Source organism: Haliotis cracherodii, unplaced genomic scaffold, assembly GCF_022045235.1.
Source record: "Haliotis cracherodii isolate W230 unplaced genomic scaffold, xgHalCrac1.p SCAF_16, whole genome shotgun sequence".
Taxonomy (NCBI): Eukaryota; Metazoa; Mollusca; class Gastropoda; order Lepetellida; family Haliotidae; genus Haliotis; species Haliotis cracherodii.
The window spans coordinates 23,343,881-23,358,720 of record NW_027266271.1 but is presented as its reverse complement, the minus strand read 5'-3'; the positions used below and the strand labels follow the sequence as shown (position 1 = coordinate 23,358,720).

General features: G+C 40.0%; 1 protein-coding gene across 1 annotated transcript in view; it reads left to right on the top strand.

Annotated features, from left to right (window-relative positions):
* Positions 1–14,840, top strand: part of LOC139463630 (cadherin-23-like) — a 43,045-nt gene that overhangs the window by 24,943 nt on the left and 3,262 nt on the right. The window contains exon 22 of the mRNA XM_071244902.1: positions 14,597–14,664. Coding sequence (XP_071101003.1) covers positions 14,597–14,664 — 68 coding nt within the window. The remainder of the gene's footprint in view (positions 1–14,596; positions 14,665–14,840) is intronic.

The following is a 14,840-nucleotide window of genomic DNA, read 5'->3' as shown; positions in this document are numbered from 1 at the left end:
ACACTTCAGCAATAACACAAATACGATACTCGTATAAAATTTATCACTATCGAATAACGATTTCATATCAGCCACCATCAAAAATGGATATATACTTTCTATTGTACGGCTGTTTAGGTAATCAGAATGACTCGTTTTATCACCACTTCTGAGTAGTGTTCGAAAAAGTCGCTTGCCCGCTAGCCCGTGGCTGGCAAAATATCGGTCGAGCTAAATATTATGAAATGCACCAGGCCGACCGACTACTGAAAATCAAACTGTGAATCAAAGTCGAAACGGTCCTCTCGCTTCTAAAAAATCAATACGACCATCATAGACCAAATTAATACCCGTAACGAATCGAGGTTGCTAGATCAGACTTACCCCTTCATAACATTTGACTCATGTAAGGATAAGAATTTATGGATGAATAACTTCTTTATTACAATTGAGAGCGACGTTCAGTGCAGGTTCTAACACCGTTATCAAGCAAGTGATTTACAGACTGAGTGACTGATATAGAAGATTTAACGTGCGCTTTCCGACTACAGCGTATTTCGCACACGGGCCTGGCCGGACCATTTAGTGTATTCCGAAAAGGGTGAAAGTTGTGTGTGCAACCCAAGAGGGGGCTTTTAGGGGTTGCTTAATTATATTGAATTTTTGGAATTTAAAATTTGGAATAAATGCCGAGGTGGGTGGAGGAGGGAACTAAGGGAGCCGGGTGAGGTGGGTGTTTGTATGTTTATTGGGTTTTGGATTGGTAGATTAATTAGTTTTTAGATGCGCTTAATTAGGTCTGTTTTGATTAGGAATACGCCTAGGGCCTTGAAGTTTTCTAGTTTATTTTGAGGGTTTAGTATTTCATCTAGAGTAGGAACCTTATTTAGATTGAGGGTGGTTTGTAGTGTGGTTCTGTGTGTTTGATAGTGGGTGCAGTGGATGAGTGCGTGTTCTGTGGTTTCGGGTTGTTTGCAGTGGGGGCAGTTGCCTGTGGTGTGCCTTTTAAGTTTTTTTAGGTGGTTATTTAGGTTAGTGTGTCCTGTTTGGAGTTTTGTAATTGATCTGTCAATTTTTTTTGAGGGGTGTAGGATTTTAGGTTTGGCTGGTGGTTTTCTGAGCACTTTTTTTATTTGGCTATTTGTGTTTTGATATTGATTATGCCACTTTTGGGTTATTTTTTGTTTGTTAACACTTTTAATTTCTGATTTTGAGATGGGTAGGTTTAGGCTTATTTCTGGTATTTTGAGAGATAATTTAGCTGCTTTATCGGCGCTTTCGTTGCCGTAAATTCCTACGTGGGCGGGGATCCACAAGAAGGTTATTTGTTTGCCTGCTTTTGTTAGGTCGTTGGAGCTTTTAAGTATTTGGTTTATTAATTTAGGTCGTTTTTTGGTGTTTTTGTTTTGGAGGGCTTGTAGTCCAGTAAGGGAGTCGGTGAGAATTAGGATTTTATTGTTGTTTTTAGATTGTTGGTTATGCAGGGCTGAGGCCATGCCCATACGTTCGGCCGTGAATATAGATTGGTTGTTAGGGAGTCGGTAAGATTGTGTGGATATAACTGGTTGTGTGGTATGGACTCCGAAGCCTGTGTGGTTGGAGATCGGGTCTGAAGATCCGTCAGTGTATATGTGACACCAATTTGGCCAATTTTCGTGTATGTATGCGAGTGTGGTGGTTTTAGCTATGTTTGGGTCGTTTTGTTTATTTATTTGGTTTGCTAGCGTTGTGTCTATTTTGGGTATTTTGAGTTGAGGGGTGAAGATATTTGATTTTTTGCAGTTTTGTTTAAGATTTTGAATTTGGTGTTCATTGAGGTAGTTAGTTATTCTTTGGGATATTGGGGTGAGTAAGGGGTGTTTGCGAGCTAGAGCTTGGTTTCTTGGGCTAATGTTTTGGTTAATTAAGTTTTGGATGAGAGGGTTTGTTTGGGACGCGGCCCAGAAATTAAGGCTTAGATGTTCCCTGCGTAGATTTAGTGGCATTTCCCCTGTAAGTGCCTGAAGTGAGGTGTAGGAGGTGCCATGTTGGGTGCCTGTAATTAGTTTAAGGGCTTGGTATTGTATTGAGTCAAGTTTTTTAGATAGAGAGTTGTTTAGGGTGTTGTATATGGCGCAGCCGTAGTCTAGTTTTGATCTAATTAGTGCGGTATAGAGTGAGAGGAGGGTATCTTTGGAGGCTCCCCAGTTAGAGCCGGTGAGACATCTTAGTGTGTTAAGGTCTTTGCTGCATTTAGTTTTTAGGTTTTGGACATGAGCCTCCCAGGTGAGGTGTTGATCGAAAATGAGTCCTAAGAATTTGGTTTGTTTTTGGAATTTGATTGTTTGGTTGTTTAGCTGAAGGATTGGGAAGGCAGGTTTCATGTTTTTATGTTTGAATACTACTCCTGTTGTTTTATCTGAGTTAAGGGAGAAGCCCCATTTGTCTGCCCATTGTTGTATTTTATTTAGAGATTTTTGGATTAAGTTTTCTGCCATTTTAATGCTTTTAGTGCGGATCCATAGGGCTCCGTCATCCGCGAATTTTGAAGTGTTTAGTTTAGGGGATAATCCCTCGAATAGATCGTTTCTCATTATATTGAAGTGGGTTGGGCTGAGGATGCTGCACTGGGGAGTGCCATTTTCTAGGGGACACTCGTCCGATAGCGTGTGGTCTATACCCACGGTTATTTTGCGATTGTTTAGGAAATCTTGGATGAAGTTTATTATTTGGCCTTTTAGTCCTATTTTTTTAAGTTTTTGTATTAGCCCGTGGTGCCATACCATATCGAAAGCTTTAGAGAAGTCGAGGAATATGCCTATGGTGTATTGCTTGTTTAGCTGTCCTGTTTTTATATCCTGTTCTAGTCGGGCGAGGTTATAGAGAGTTGATCGGCCAGGAGTGAAGCCGCTTTGGTCGGGGTTTAGGATGTTGTTTTGGTCTAGGTAGTGCTGTAGCTTATTTTTAATCATAAGTTCCATTATTTTGCAGAGATTTGAGGTTAGAGAGATGGGCCTATAGGAGTTAGCCTGATCTGCTGGTTTATTTGGTTTAGGTATTGGGATTACTAGAGCTTCCTTCCATGAGGATGGGACCTGTCCGTTTAGGTAGACTAGGTTGTATAGTTTAAGTAAAGTTTGGAGTAGTTTGGTAGGTAAGTGTTTGATTATTTGGTAAGAGGTGAGGTTTAGGCCAGGGGCTGTTCCTTTTTTCTATTGTTTAGTACGTGATTTAGTTCTTCTAGGGTGTAAGGCTGGTTTATTTCTAGGTTGTCTTGTCTGTTTTCTTTGGAGAATTTGGTTTCTTTTTTTAGTTTATCTTGGAATTTCTTGCTGAAGTTACTGTTGCTACTAACTTTAGAGAAGTGTTTGGCTAGGTTGTTGGCCTTTTGGGTGGGGTTAGTTGAATTGTTTATATTGGGGCTTTTTTGTGCCGTTTGATGCCTCTGATGGCGTGAATTTTGCGCCACACCTTCCTAGCGTCAGTGTGGTGGTTTAGCTCCTCACAGAAGTTTTTCCAGTTTTTGGTTTTAGCAGTTTTAACTAGGTTTTTGACTTGGTGGTTAAGTTCATGGGCTGTTTTGAGATGAGCGGTGTCTCGTTTAGCTCTGTTGAAGGCCGATTTGCGTTTTAGTCTAGTTAGCTCTATTTCCTCATTCCACCAAGGGACAGTGGGTTTTCCTGGGTTGGATGATTTGAAGGGGATTGCGGATTTGACTGCGTTGATTATGAAGTTAGTTAGGTTTTAACAGAATATTTCGGGGTCTTTTGTTTCTAAATCGTTTAGATTAGCTTGGTTGCATAATTCTTGGAATTTGTCCAAGTTGGCGTTTTTGTACTGAAATTTGGGTTCCTGTTTAGGATTTCTTAGGGTTATATTTATGGGAAAGTGGTCGCTGCCTAGAGGTACTGGGTGGACGTCCCACATCAGACTTTGTGCTAAGTCTGGCGTACATATTGTTAAGTCGATAGCCGACATGGTGTGGTGGATTTTGTCGTATCTAGTTGGTTGTTTATTGATTTACAGAGTGTGGTTGGCAAGTATATACACACGTAGGAGGCAATGTTTATACAGTAGAGTAGAATTGTTATACTGGAGTAGAGAAGCCTGTTTCTTTAAGAATCTCTGGATTTTGTGGATAACTGTTCCAAAGTAGGGGAGGCTGATCACAAAAGGTGCAGACTGTTGACGTGAGGATTTCTGAGATTTCTTGGTGATGTTCTTTATCGTCTGTTGTACTAGTTGCTCAGGATAGAGGTTATACTGTGTAAATACTTGTTTGTGGTGGCTTAGTTCAGTAGTTAAATGTTGCTTCGTGGAACAGATGTTGTGAGCTCGTCTTGCTAGGGTTGAGACAATTCCTTTCTTGAACAGTTAGCCACAAAATCCAGAGACTCCTAGGTCCCTCAAACCCGCATAAAAGAACATCAAAGCTCTGTCTCCAAAGATGACTCTAAATCAGCTCTATCAGACCACATCCGTGACAACCCTAGCCACAGCATTCAGTGGGAGAGAGTCACAACCCTCGCCACCAACCTCAAAGACTTCAAGATCAGGAAACTACAAGAAGCCATTAACATCAAAAGACTCCAGTCGTCAATCAACCGTGACCAAGGCTATTACATACCCCCGGCGTACCATCAACTCATCAAAGACCCCAATCAACCATAATCCCGTTGTTTATATTACTGGATTCATCCTTTGTTTATGTCACTGACTTCACCGATGATTGTCATCACAACCCTTGTGTGTACATAACAGGCTTCTCTACTCCAGTATAACAATTCTACTCTACTGTATAAACATTGCCTCCTACTACTTGTATATATACTTGCCAACTACACTCTGTAAATCACCCCAATATCCCAAAGAATAACTAACTACCTCAATGAACACCAAACTCAAAATCTTAAACAAAACTGCAAAAAATCAAATATCTTCACCCCTAAACTCAAAATACCCCAAATAGACACAACGCTAGCTAACCAAATAAATAAACAAACCGACCCAAACATAGCTAAAACCACCACACTTGCATACATACACGAAAATTGGCCAAATTGGTGTCACATATACACTGACGGATCTTCAGACCCGATCTCCAACCACACAGGCTTCGGAGTCTGACTGACTGATATAAAAGATTTAACGTGCGCTTTCCGACTACAGCGTATTTCGCACACGGGCCTGGTCGGACCATTTAGTGTATTCCGAGAAGGGTGAAAGTGGTGTGGGCAACCCAAGAGGGGGCTTTTAGGGGTTGCTTATATTGATTTTTTGAAATTTTTAAATTTGGAATAAATGCCGAGGTGGGTGGAGGAGGGAACTAAGGGAGCCGGGTGAGGTGGGTGTTTGTATGTTTATTGGATTTTGAATTGGTAGATTAATTAATTTTTAGATGCGCTTAATTAGGTCTGTTTTGATTAGGAATACGCCTAGGGCCTTGAAATTTTCTAGTTTATTTTGAGGGTTTAGTATTTCATCTAGAGTAGGAACTTTATTTAGATTGAGGGCGGTTTGTAGTGTGGTTCTGTGTGTTTGATAGTGGGTGCAGTGAATGAGTGCGTGTTCTGTGGTTTCGGGCTGTTTGCAGTGTGGGCAGTTGCCTGTGGTGTGTCTTTTAAGTTGTTTTAGGTGGTTATTTAGGTTGGTGTGTCCTGTTTGGAGTTTTGTAATTAATCTGTCAATTTTTTTAGAGGGGTGTAGGATTTTAGGTTTGGCTAGTGGTTTTCTGAGCACTTTTTTGATTTGGCTATTTGAGTTTTGATATTGATTATGCCATTTTTTGGTTATTTTTTGTTTGTTTACACTTTTAATTTCTGATTTTGAGATGGGTAGGTTTAGGCTTATTTCTGGTATTTTGAGAGATAATTTAGCTGCTTTATCGGCGCTTTCATTGCCGTAAATTCCTACGTGGGCGGGGATCCACAAGAAGGTTATTTGTTTGCCTGCTTTTGTTAGGTCGTTGGAGCATTTAAGTATTTGGTTTATTAATTTAGGTCGTTTTTTGGTATTTTTGTTTTGGAGGGCTTGTAGTCCACTAAGGGAGTCAGTGAGAATTAGGATTTTTTTGTTGTTTTTAGATTGTTGGTTATGCAGGGCTGAGGCCATGCCCATAAGTTCGGCCGTGAATATAGATTGGTTGTTAGGGAGTCGGTAAGATTGTGTGGATATAACTGGTTGTGTGGTATGGACTCCGAAGCCTGTGTGGTTGGAGATCGGGTCTGAAGATCCGTCAGTGTATATGTGACACCAATTTGGCCAATTTTCGTGTATGTATGCAAGTGTGGTGGTTTTAGCTATGTTTGGGTCGGTTTGTTTATTTATTTGGTTAGCTAGCGTTGTGTCTATTTGGGGTATTTTGAGTTGAGGGGTGAAGATATTTGATTTTTTGCAGTTTTGTTTAAGATTTTGAGTTTGGTGTTCATTGAGGTAGTTAGTTATTCTTTGGGATATTGGGGTGAGTAAGGGGTGTTTGCGAGCTAGAGCTTGGTTTCTTGGGCTAATGTTTTGGTTAATTAAGTTTTGGATGAGAGGGTTTGTTTGGGACGCGGCCCAGAAATTAAGGCTTAGATGTTCCCTGCGTAGATTTAGTGGCATTTCCCCTGTAAGTGCCTGAAGTGAGGTGTAGGAGGTGCCATGTTGGGTGCCTGTAATTAGTTTAAGGGCTTGGTATTGTATTGAGTCAAGTTTTTTAGATAGAGAGTTGTTTAGGGTGTTGTATATGGCGCAGCCGTAGTCTAGTTTTGATCTAATTAGTGCGGTATAGAGTGAGAGGAGGGTATCTTTGGAGGCTCCCCAGTTAGAGCCGGTGAGACATCTTAGTGTGTTAAGGTCTTTGCTGCATTTAGTTTTTAGGTTTTGGACATGAGCCTCCCAGGTGAGGTGTTGATCGAAAATGAGTCCTAAGAATTTGGTTTGTTTTTGGAATTTGATTGTTTGGTTGTTTAGCTGAAGGATTGGGAAGGCAGGTTTCATGTTTTTATGTTTGAATACTACTCCTGTTGTTTTATCTGAGTTAAGGGAGAAGCCCCATTTGTCTGCCCATTGTTGTATTTTATTTAGAGATTTTTGGATTAAGTTTTCTGCCATTTTAATGCTTTTAGTGCGGATCCATAGGGCTCCGTCATCCGCGAATTTTGAAGTGTTTAGTTTAGGGGATAATCCCTCGAATAGATCGTTTCTCATTATATTGAAGTGGGTTGGGCTGAGGATGCTGCACTGGGGAGTGCCATTTTCTAGGGGACACTCGTCCGATAGCGTGTGGTCTATACCCACGGTTATTTTGCGATTGTTTAGGAAATCTTGGATGAAGTTTATTATTTGGCCTTTTAGTCCTATTTTTTTAAGTTTTTGTATTAGCCCGTGGTGCCATACCATATCGAAAGCTTTAGAGAAGTCGAGGAATATGCCTATGGTGTATTGCTTGTTTAGCTGTCCTGTTTTTATATCCTGTTCTAGTCGGGCGAGGTTATAGAGAGTTGATCGGCCAGGAGTGAAGCCGCTTTGGTCGGGGTTTAGGATGTTGTTTTGGTCTAGGTAGTGCTGTAGCTTATTTTTAATCATAAGTTCCATTATTTTGCAGAGATTTGAGGTTAGAGAGATGGGCCTATAGGAGTTAGCCTGATCTGCTGGTTTATTTGGTTTAGGTATTGGGATTACTAGAGCTTCCTTCCATGAGGATGGGACCTGTCCGTTTAGGTAGACTAGGTTGTATAGTTTAAGTAAAGTTTGGAGTAGTTTGGTAGGTAAGTGTTTGATTATTTGGTAAGAGGTGAGGTTTAGGCCAGGGGCTGTTCCTTTTTTCTATTGTTTAGTACGTGATTTAGTTCTTCTAGGGTGTAAGGCTGGTTTATTTCTAGGTTGTCTTGTCTGTTTTCTTTGGAGAATTTGGTTTCTTTTTTTAGTTTATCTTGGAATTTCTTGCTGAAGTTACTGTTGCTACTAACTTTAGAGAAGTGTTTGGCTAGGTTGTTGGCCTTTTGGGTGGGGTTAGTTGAATTGTTTATATTGGGGCTTTTTTGTGCCGTTTGATGCCTCTGATGGCGTGAATTTTGCGCCACACCTTCCTAGCGTCAGTGTGGTGGTTTAGCTCCTCACAGAAGTTTTTCCAGTTTTTGGTTTTAGCAGTTTTAACTAGGTTTTTGACTTGGTGGTTAAGTTCATGGGCTGTTTTGAGATGAGCGGTGTCTCGTTTAGCTCTGTTGAAGGCCGATTTGCGTTTTAGTCTAGTTAGCTCTATTTCCTCATTCCACCAAGGGACAGTGGGTTTTCCTGGGTTGGATGATTTGAAGGGGATTGCGGATTTGACTGCGTTGATTATGAAGTTAGTTAGGTTTTAACAGAATATTTCGGGGTCTTTTGTTTCTAAATCGTTTAGATTAGCTTGGTTGCATAATTCTTGGAATTTGTCCAAGTTGGCGTTTTTGTACTGAAATTTGGGTTCCTGTTTAGGATTTCTTAGGGTTATATTTATGGGAAAGTGGTCGCTGCCTAGAGGTACTGGGTGGACGTCCCACATCAGACTTTGTGCTAAGTCTGGCGTACATATTGTTAAGTCGATAGCCGACATGGTGTGGTGGATTTTGTCGTATCTAGTTGGTTGTTTATTGATTTACAGAGTGTGGTTGGCAAGTATATACACACGTAGGAGGCAATGTTTATACAGTAGAGTAGAATTGTTATACTGGAGTAGAGAAGCCTGTTTCTTTAAGAATCTCTGGATTTTGTGGATAACTGTTCCAAAGTAGGGGAGGCTGATCACAAAAGGTGCAGACTGTTGACGTGAGGATTTCTGAGATTTCTTGGTGATGTTCTTTATCGTCTGTTGTACTAGTTGCTCAGGATAGAGGTTATACTGTGTAAATACTTGTTTGTGGTGGCTTAGTTCAGTAGTTAAATGTTGCTTCGTGGAACAGATGTTGTGAGCTCGTCTTGCTAGGGTTGAGACAATTCCTTTCTTGAACAGTTAGCCACAAAATCCAGAGACTCCTAGGTCCCTCAAACCCGCATAAAAGAACATCAAAGCTCTGTCTCCAAAGATGACTCTAAATCAGCTCTATCAGACCACATCCGTGACAACCCTAGCCACAGCATTCAGTGGGAGAGAGTCACAACCCTCGCCACCAACCTCAAAGACTTCAAGATCAGGAAACTACAAGAAGCCATTAACATCAAAAGACTCCAGTCGTCAATCAACCGTGACCAAGGCTATTACATACCCCCGGCGTACCATCAACTCATCAAAGACCCCAATCAACCATAATCCCGTTGTTTATATTACTGGATTCATCCTTTGTTTATGTCACTGACTTCACCGATGATTGTCATCACAACCCTTGTGTGTACATAACAGGCTTCTCTACTCCAGTATAACAATTCTACTCTACTGTATAAACATTGCCTCCTACTACTTGTATATATACTTGCCAACTACACTCTGTAAATCACCCCAATATCCCAAAGAATAACTAACTACCTCAATGAACACCAAACTCAAAATCTTAAACAAAACTGCAAAAAATCAAATATCTTCACCCCTAAACTCAAAATACCCCAAATAGACACAACGCTAGCTAACCAAATAAATAAACAAACCGACCCAAACATAGCTAAAACCACCACACTTGCATACATACACGAAAATTGGCCAAATTGGTGTCACATATACACTGACGGATCTTCAGACCCGATCTCCAACCACACAGGCTTCGGAGTCTGACTGACTGATATAAAAGATTTAACGTGCGCTTTCCGACTACAGCGTATTTCGCACACGGGCCTGGTCGGACCATTTAGTGTATTCCGAGAAGGGTGAAAGTGGTGTGGGCAACCCAAGAGGGGGCTTTTAGGGGTTGCTTATATTGATTTTTTGAAATTTTTAAATTTGGAATAAATGCCGAGGTGGGTGGAGGAGGGAACTAAGGGAGCCGGGTGAGGTGGGTGTTTGTATGTTTATTGGATTTTGAATTGGTAGATTAATTAATTTTTAGATGCGCTTAATTAGGTCTGTTTTGATTAGGAATACGCCTAGGGCCTTGAAATTTTCTAGTTTATTTTGAGGGTTTAGTATTTCATCTAGAGTAGGAACTTTATTTAGATTGAGGGCGGTTTGTAGTGTGGTTCTGTGTGTTTGATAGTGGGTGCAGTGAATGAGTGCGTGTTCTGTGGTTTCGGGCTGTTTGCAGTGTGGGCAGTTGCCTGTGGTGTGTCTTTTAAGTTGTTTTAGGTGGTTATTTAGGTTGGTGTGTCCTGTTTGGAGTTTTGTAATTAATCTGTCAATTTTTTTAGAGGGGTGTAGGATTTTAGGTTTGGCTAGTGGTTTTCTGAGCACTTTTTTGATTTGGCTATTTGAGTTTTGATATTGATTATGCCATTTTTTGGTTATTTTTTGTTTGTTTACACTTTTAATTTCTGATTTTGAGATGGGTAGGTTTAGGCTTATTTCTGGTATTTTGAGAGATAATTTAGCTGCTTTATCGGCGCTTTCATTGCCGTAAATTCCTACGTGGGCGGGGATCCACAAGAAGGTTATTTGTTTGCCTGCTTTTGTTAGGTCGTTGGAGCATTTAAGTATTTGGTTTATTAATTTAGGTCGTTTTTTGGTATTTTTGTTTTGGAGGGCTTGTAGTCCACTAAGGGAGTCAGTGAGAATTAGGATTTTTTTGTTGTTTTTAGATTGTTGGTTATGCAGGGCTGAGGCCATGCCCATAAGTTCGGCCGTGAATATAGATTGGTTGTTAGGGAGTCGGTAAGATTGTGTGGATATAACTGGTTGTGTGGTATGGACTCCGAAGCCTGTGTGGTTGGAGATCGGGTCTGAAGATCCGTCAGTGTATATGTGACACCAATTTGGCCAATTTTCGTGTATGTATGCAAGTGTGGTGGTTTTAGCTATGTTTGGGTCGGTTTGTTTATTTATTTGGTTAGCTAGCGTTGTGTCTATTTGGGGTATTTTGAGTTGAGGGGTGAAGATATTTGATTTTTTGCAGTTTTGTTTAAGATTTTGAGTTTGGTGTTCATTGAGGTAGTTAGTTATTCTTTGGGATATTGGGGTGAGTAAGGGGTGTTTGCGAGCTAGAGCTTGGTTTCTTGGGCTAATGTTTTGGTTAATTAGGTTTTGGATGAGAGGGTTTGTTTGGGACGCGGCCCAGAAGTTAAGGCTTAGATGTTCCCTGCGTAGATTTAGTGGCATTTCTCCTGTAAGGGCCTGAAGTGAGGTGTAGGAGGTGCCATGTTGAGTGCGTGTAATTAGTTTGAGAGCCTGATATTGTATTGAGTCAAGTTTTTTAGAAAGAGAGTTGTTTAGGGTATTGTATATGGCACAGCCGTAGTCTAGTTTTGATCTAATTAGTGTTGTATATAGTGAGAGGAGGGTATCTTTGGAGGCTCCCCAGTTAGAGCCGGTGAGACATCTTAATGTGTTAAGGTCTTTGCTGCATCTAGTTATTAGGTTTTGGACGTGAGGCTCCCAGGTGAGGTGTTGATCGAAAATAAGTCCTAAGAATTTTGTTTGTTTTTGGAATTTGATTGTTTGGTTGTTTAGCTGGAGGATTGGGAAGGCAGGTTTCATGTTTTTATGTTTGAATACTACTCCTGTTGTTTTATCTGAGTTAAGGGAGAAGCCCCATTTGTCTGCCCATTGTTGTATTTTATTTAGAGATTTTTGGATTAAGTTTTCTGCCATTTTAATGCTTTTAGTGCGGATCCATAGGGCTCCGTCATCCGCGAATTTTGAAGTGTTTAGTTTAGGGGATAATCCCTCGAATAGATCATTTATCATTATATTGAAGAGGGTTGGGCTGAGGATGCTGCCCTGGGGAGTGCCATTTTCTAGGGGACACTGGTCCGATAGTGTATGGTCTATACCCACGGTAATTTTGCGATTGTTTAGGAAATCTTGGATGAAGTTTATTATTTGACCTTTTAGTCCTATTTTTTTTAGTTTTTGTATTAGCCCGTGGTGCCCATACCACACAACCAGTTATATCCACACAATCTTACCGACTCCCTAACAACCAATCTATATTCACGGCCGAACTTATGGGCATGGCCTCAGCCCTGCATAACCAACAATCTAAAAACAACAAAAAAATCCTAATTCTCACTGACTCCCTTAGTGGACTACAAGCCCTCCAAAACAAAAATACCAAAAAACGACCTAAATTAATAAACCAAATACTTAAATGCTCCAACGACCTAACAAAAGCAGGCAAACAAATAACCTTCTTGTGGATCCCCGCCCACGTAGGAATTTACGGCAACGAAAGCGCCGATAAAGCAGCTAAATTATCTCTCAAAATACCAGAAATAAGCCTAAACCTACCCATCTCAAAATCAGAAATTAAAAGTGTAAACAAACAAAAAATAACCAAAAAATGGCATAATCAATATCAAAACTCAAATAGCCAAATCAAAAAAGTGCTCAGAAAACCACTAGCCAAACCTAAAATCCTACACCCCTCTAAAAAAATTGACAGATTAATTACAAAACTCCAAACAGGACACACTAACCTAAATAACCACCTAAAACAACTTAAAAGACACACCACAGGCAACTGCCCCCACTGCAAACAACCCGAAACCACAGAACACGCACTCATTCACTGCTCCCACTATCAAACACACAGAACCACACTACAAACCACCCTCAATCTAAATAAGGTTCCTACTCTAGATGAAATACTAAACCCTCAAAATAAACTAGAAAACTTCAAGGCCCTAGGCGTATTCCTAATCAAAACAGACCTAATTAAGCGCATCTAAAAATTAATTAATCTACCAATCCAAAATCCAATAAACATACAAACACCCACCTCACCCGGCTCCCTTAGTTCCCTCCTACACCCACCTCGGCATTTATTCAAAATTTCAAAATTTCAAAAAATCAATATAAGCAACCCCTAAAAGCCCCCTCTTTGGTTGCCCACACCACTTTCACCCTTCTCGGAATACACTAAATGGTCCGGCCAGGCCCGTGTGCGAAATACGCTGTAGTCGGAAAGCGCACGTTAAATCTTCTATATCAGTCAGTCAGTCAGACTCTGTAAATAACTTGCTTGTTAACGGTGTTAGAACCTAAACTGCAACGACGCTCTGAATTGTAATAAAGAAGTTGTTCATCCATAAATTCTTATCCTTACTTAGTACTCCAACTTCTAAATGGCTATCAAAGAAGTGATTTGACTCATGAATTGCAACTTTGGTTTACTTTGTTGATACCTTTGCAGATTCAAATTTCTGGAAAAATATATTGTCGCATAATTAAGCTTGTGAAACTTGATACTCGCTAGTTACTTGAAGGCTAGCTTGCCCGCATGGGCAGGAATATATTGAGACTATTTCACACCCTGCTTTTAATAAACATATAATAAAACCTCGCACTAAAAAAACCATTGACACCAGCGTGTTTGGAGTGTCTACAATCACTTGACTTGTGAATCCACTGTAAATAAATATCCTTAACACACACACACAACCACACACTCACATCCACCTACTTACTTACTGAGACCAAATTTATTCAATGACATAGATCGTTGGCGCGACTATTGTGCGAGGCAACACGGAGTTCAGCTTCACGTGTCATTAAGTAAGCCGGGAATATATGTCAGCTTCCATATGTCGGCGATTAGTTTTTGTCAGTCTCATGTAGCATATTACATCGAGTAAATCGTTGTCCAGTCTCATATCGAACAGTAACACTACTTTATCATTACTAACGTAACCTACACTACAATTGTAACAATATGGATATCGTCTTTGAAACGTAGTATGAAAGAATAGGTGACTACATTACATTACTAATATCTCATAACGTTGGGTTTTCGGAAATTCACGTAGTAGTTGTCTTCGCGGCGGATAATACAACTCGAACATGTTTCCAGGTCCCCGACGCAACGAGGTTCGACTGTATATAATATTACTACAACTCAACCGTTTTTTGAGTATCAAATAGCATAAAATTCGAAAGCTTAATCGTTGTTCAGTTTCATATAGACTCTGTTATCGTTTCATCCAAGTATGGCATATGAACTCTGTATTTCTAATACACTGTACATTATATTGTACTAGTCTCATGAATGTATTACACAAGCTATTGTTGTACCAGTCTACTACAACATAGTATGATGGCCACATTGTTATTTCAGTATTCTATACCTTACATGATGACCATATTGTTGCTTCAGTTTTCAACAATATAATAATAACCGTATTATTGTTTCAGTATTCTACATATTATATGATAATAGTATAGTTGTTTCAGTATTCTACATCTTATATAACCATGTTGTTGTTTCAGTATTCTACATCTTATATAACCATGTTGTTGTTTCAGTATTCTTCATCTTATATAACCATGTTGTTTCATTTTGCTACATTTTATATGATAACCGTGATGTTGTTTCAGTATGCTATATCTTATATGATAACCGTGATGTTGTTTCAGTATGCTATATCTTATATGATAACCGTGATGTTGTTTCAGTATTCTACATCTTATATAAGCATGTTGTTGTTTCAGTATTCTACATCTTATATGATACCCGTATTGCTGTTTCAGTATTCTACTTTCTATATTGTAACCTTGTTGTTGTTTCAGTATTCTACATCTTATATGATAACCGTGTTGTTTCAGTCTTCGCCAGATGGCGTGGTAAATCCTGCATACGCCCGAGCTCCAACTGGAAGGAACTTACGCGAACGGTATGTTTTGGTAATTTAGTTTGCGATGAGTTGTGGCTTATTCCCAATACCCAACACTTGTAGTGACGGAGGCAGTCATGTTTGTCGCCATCGTGAGAAGAGCGACAATACGTCAGGTATCCCAGCTGGTATCGAACACCTTTATGTGAGTGACGGGTTTCACGCCAAGTATTTCA